The sequence below is a fragment of the Sinocyclocheilus anshuiensis genome, unplaced genomic scaffold (genome assembly GCF_001515605.1).
Source record: "Sinocyclocheilus anshuiensis isolate Anshui unplaced genomic scaffold, SAMN03320099.WGS_v1.1 scaffold35, whole genome shotgun sequence".
NCBI lineage: Eukaryota > Metazoa > Chordata > Actinopteri > Cypriniformes > Cyprinidae > Sinocyclocheilus > Sinocyclocheilus anshuiensis.
This window is the reverse complement of record NW_015552558.1, coordinates 487,291-489,971: the sequence shown is the minus strand read 5'-3', so window position 1 is coordinate 489,971 and position 2,681 is coordinate 487,291. Positions and strand designations below refer to the sequence as shown.

The window sequence follows — 2,681 nt, the reverse complement described above, 5'->3', positions numbered from 1 at the left end:
GAGTCCAGCCCGGCATCACATGTGGTTGCTCACTCAAGCCCGCCCGCCGCCGCTCACTCAAGCTGGCCTCCGCTCACTCTAGGCCGCTGGCCGCCGCTAAATCTAGCCCACAGTGTGTGACACTGTGTTTCGTTGTGAAAGCAAAACTACTTTGTTTGGCCTTCCAAAAGAGGACACGACTAGAAATCAGTGGTTAAGTTGTATTTACAACACTGTTCCAGAACAGTTCAATCCAAATATTCAGATGTGTCCAGCGCATTTTATGGAGGACCGTTTCCTGATCCTGGTAGAGTAGACTACAATGCCGGCTGTTCTGACTCACAGACTGTAAGTAAATTTTTTATATTTAAAGAATTTGCCACTGACGATTCAAACGCGAGTTTTGAGCAGTGTAGAGTAGCGTTTGTAGTTTGTCATTTTTCCGATCACAAATGCAGACATGGTTTTATGTTACGCGGCGTGATGCAGTGCAATGCGTAAAAAGACAGTATAAGTCATTATAATCCATAATTATGTCCCCACTGGATGCAACAAATGCCTCGTTTATAATGGGTTTTAATGTTTTTGTCTCGTCGCTCCGGCCGGGACAAGGCATCACAATATGGTAAGTGGCGTAACATTTCCGTCACACGCTTGAGGTATTCGGCCAATCACAACGCACTGGATAGCTGGCCAATCAGAGCACACGTCACTTTTCAGACCGATGAGCTTTGTAAAAATCGACGCGTTTCAGAAAGGCGGGGCATAGAGGAGAAACAATAATGTACAGTATATGGAAAATAATGTGTTTTTTTAACCTTAAACTGCATAAACACATTTCATTACACCAAATACACAAAATAATGTTATTTTTAGCAACGTCATATGACCCCTTTAAAGCACTTACACTGCATTATCAATGTATGTGTCCTGGCCTGCTTGCTGTATCTGGCTGCAGTTTGATTAAATTTGGAGCTCATCCAGGATGACACTCCTAGAGAGAATTATATTCCCAAACCAAAATGTATCTAGAAATTATTTAGGGTTTAATGAAGTGTTGAAATGAAGTGTTTAATTTCCACTACTACAAGTACTGCACAAATCTGCAGTGAGATTCAGAGCTAGTTCTGTTCAGTTCAAGACTCTGATTAAAACTTTGACTTAGTTCAAGATTTAAAGTTCTTGAAAAATGTTCTAAAAATGCATTTGGTGTAAATGATTGAGAAAAATAGTTCCAGAACCAAAGGCTGCTGCAAAAGTGGGTGCTCGAAGTTAAGCAAAATGTAAAATGATTTGCAGTGGCATAAAGGCATGTTACAAATTACAGTTCTGATATTGTGTTTGTTAGATTGTTTTTAAGATTCTGTACCTGAGGAAGTAAACATAAAGGAAGGTGAAGGAGAGGATGCAGTGGACACTGTACAAGAAGAGTGTGATGATGATGCCTGCTGCGCCCGACTGCTCAGTCCGAAAGAAATGCCAGTACAGCTTAGCAGCATCTGCTAACGGTTCCTCTGCACTGTAGGACAGACGCTGACCAAACAAAACACGTTTCACAAAATCACAACTGTCTCACCTATATAAAACATAAATATACAGACATATCATTTGTAGAAAATGAAAAACTCTGTCATGTTCAGGTTGGCCCATTTTAGCCACAAATTCTACAATAAATGCAACCAAATACATCCAGCTGCAAGTCAAAAAAACAAAAGATTAATCTGGGATCTAAATTGGGGTCTCCATGTTTTTAAAAAGCCGACCTTCTGATCATATAAACATTTCACACTACTGTTGTTTGTTTATTTTTCTGGTAATTTAATTTTGCTGTTAATTTATCATGTTTGTCCCTTTATTTATTCGGTTTAAATGTAAAAGTGCAAAAGCATTAGGAAAATTAAAACCATTTTAAATACATACAGAGTATAAACACATATTTATTATGATTTTTTTTTTAATATGCGTGTTGTAAGTCTTGCAGTGTCAGTGGGTTTTTTTTGGTTTCACCTGCAATATGAAGTTGTAGGGAAGCATTATTTTAACCCTTGTGAAAGAAGTACACTTGTGCATACTTTAAAAAAAAAAAGTATTATAGAAATAATATGCTTTAAAAGAATATTCAGTGTGAACTGAATACAATGCAGACACTTTTATTACATGCTATATAAATGAAAATTAGGGCTGGGTTTTGACACAAATTTCACAATTCGATTCGATTCGATTACCAATTCAATTTGATTCGATTCAATATAGATTATTTTTGATACATATCAGGTACAGTACATGCCAAATTTTCTCAAGCAAAAAAAAATCTCTCAACTAATGCTGTAAAATATACATGAGAGTCAGTTGGTACTACATTATAATATTGAAGGTTAAAATTGACTGTTCCCTTTCAGTCGGTCACTACAAGTCACGTTGTGACCGACAAATTGGGATCTCGCTTAGAGAGACCAATCTACTATCCTGATCACAGCATGAGCATAAAAAGGCAGCCGGTGCAACGCATACCAGCTTTTCCCTTCGGAGCCGAGTGACAACATCGTTCTGCTCCTACCAACTGCTTCGTGTGTGACGTGTTTAGCGCACCCTAGGGAGCTTCTTGTGTTGGTGGACAGCACTTCATCGGTGGTCGTTCCTGTGTCGAGTGGGTTGCGCACTTCAGGCTGCACTACCCCCTGTCGTGCTGCAAGCGGCCATCT

General features: G+C 39.1%; 1 protein-coding gene across 1 annotated transcript in view; it reads right to left on the bottom strand.

Annotated features, from left to right (window-relative positions):
• Window positions 1–2,681, bottom strand: part of LOC107664637 (uncharacterized) — a 38,823-nt gene that overhangs the window by 29,230 nt on the left and 6,912 nt on the right. The window contains exon 2 of the mRNA XM_016455255.1: window positions 1,349–1,512. Within this exon, the coding sequence (XP_016310741.1) occupies window positions 1,349–1,512 (164 nt within the window). The remainder of the gene's footprint in view (window positions 1–1,348; window positions 1,513–2,681) is intronic.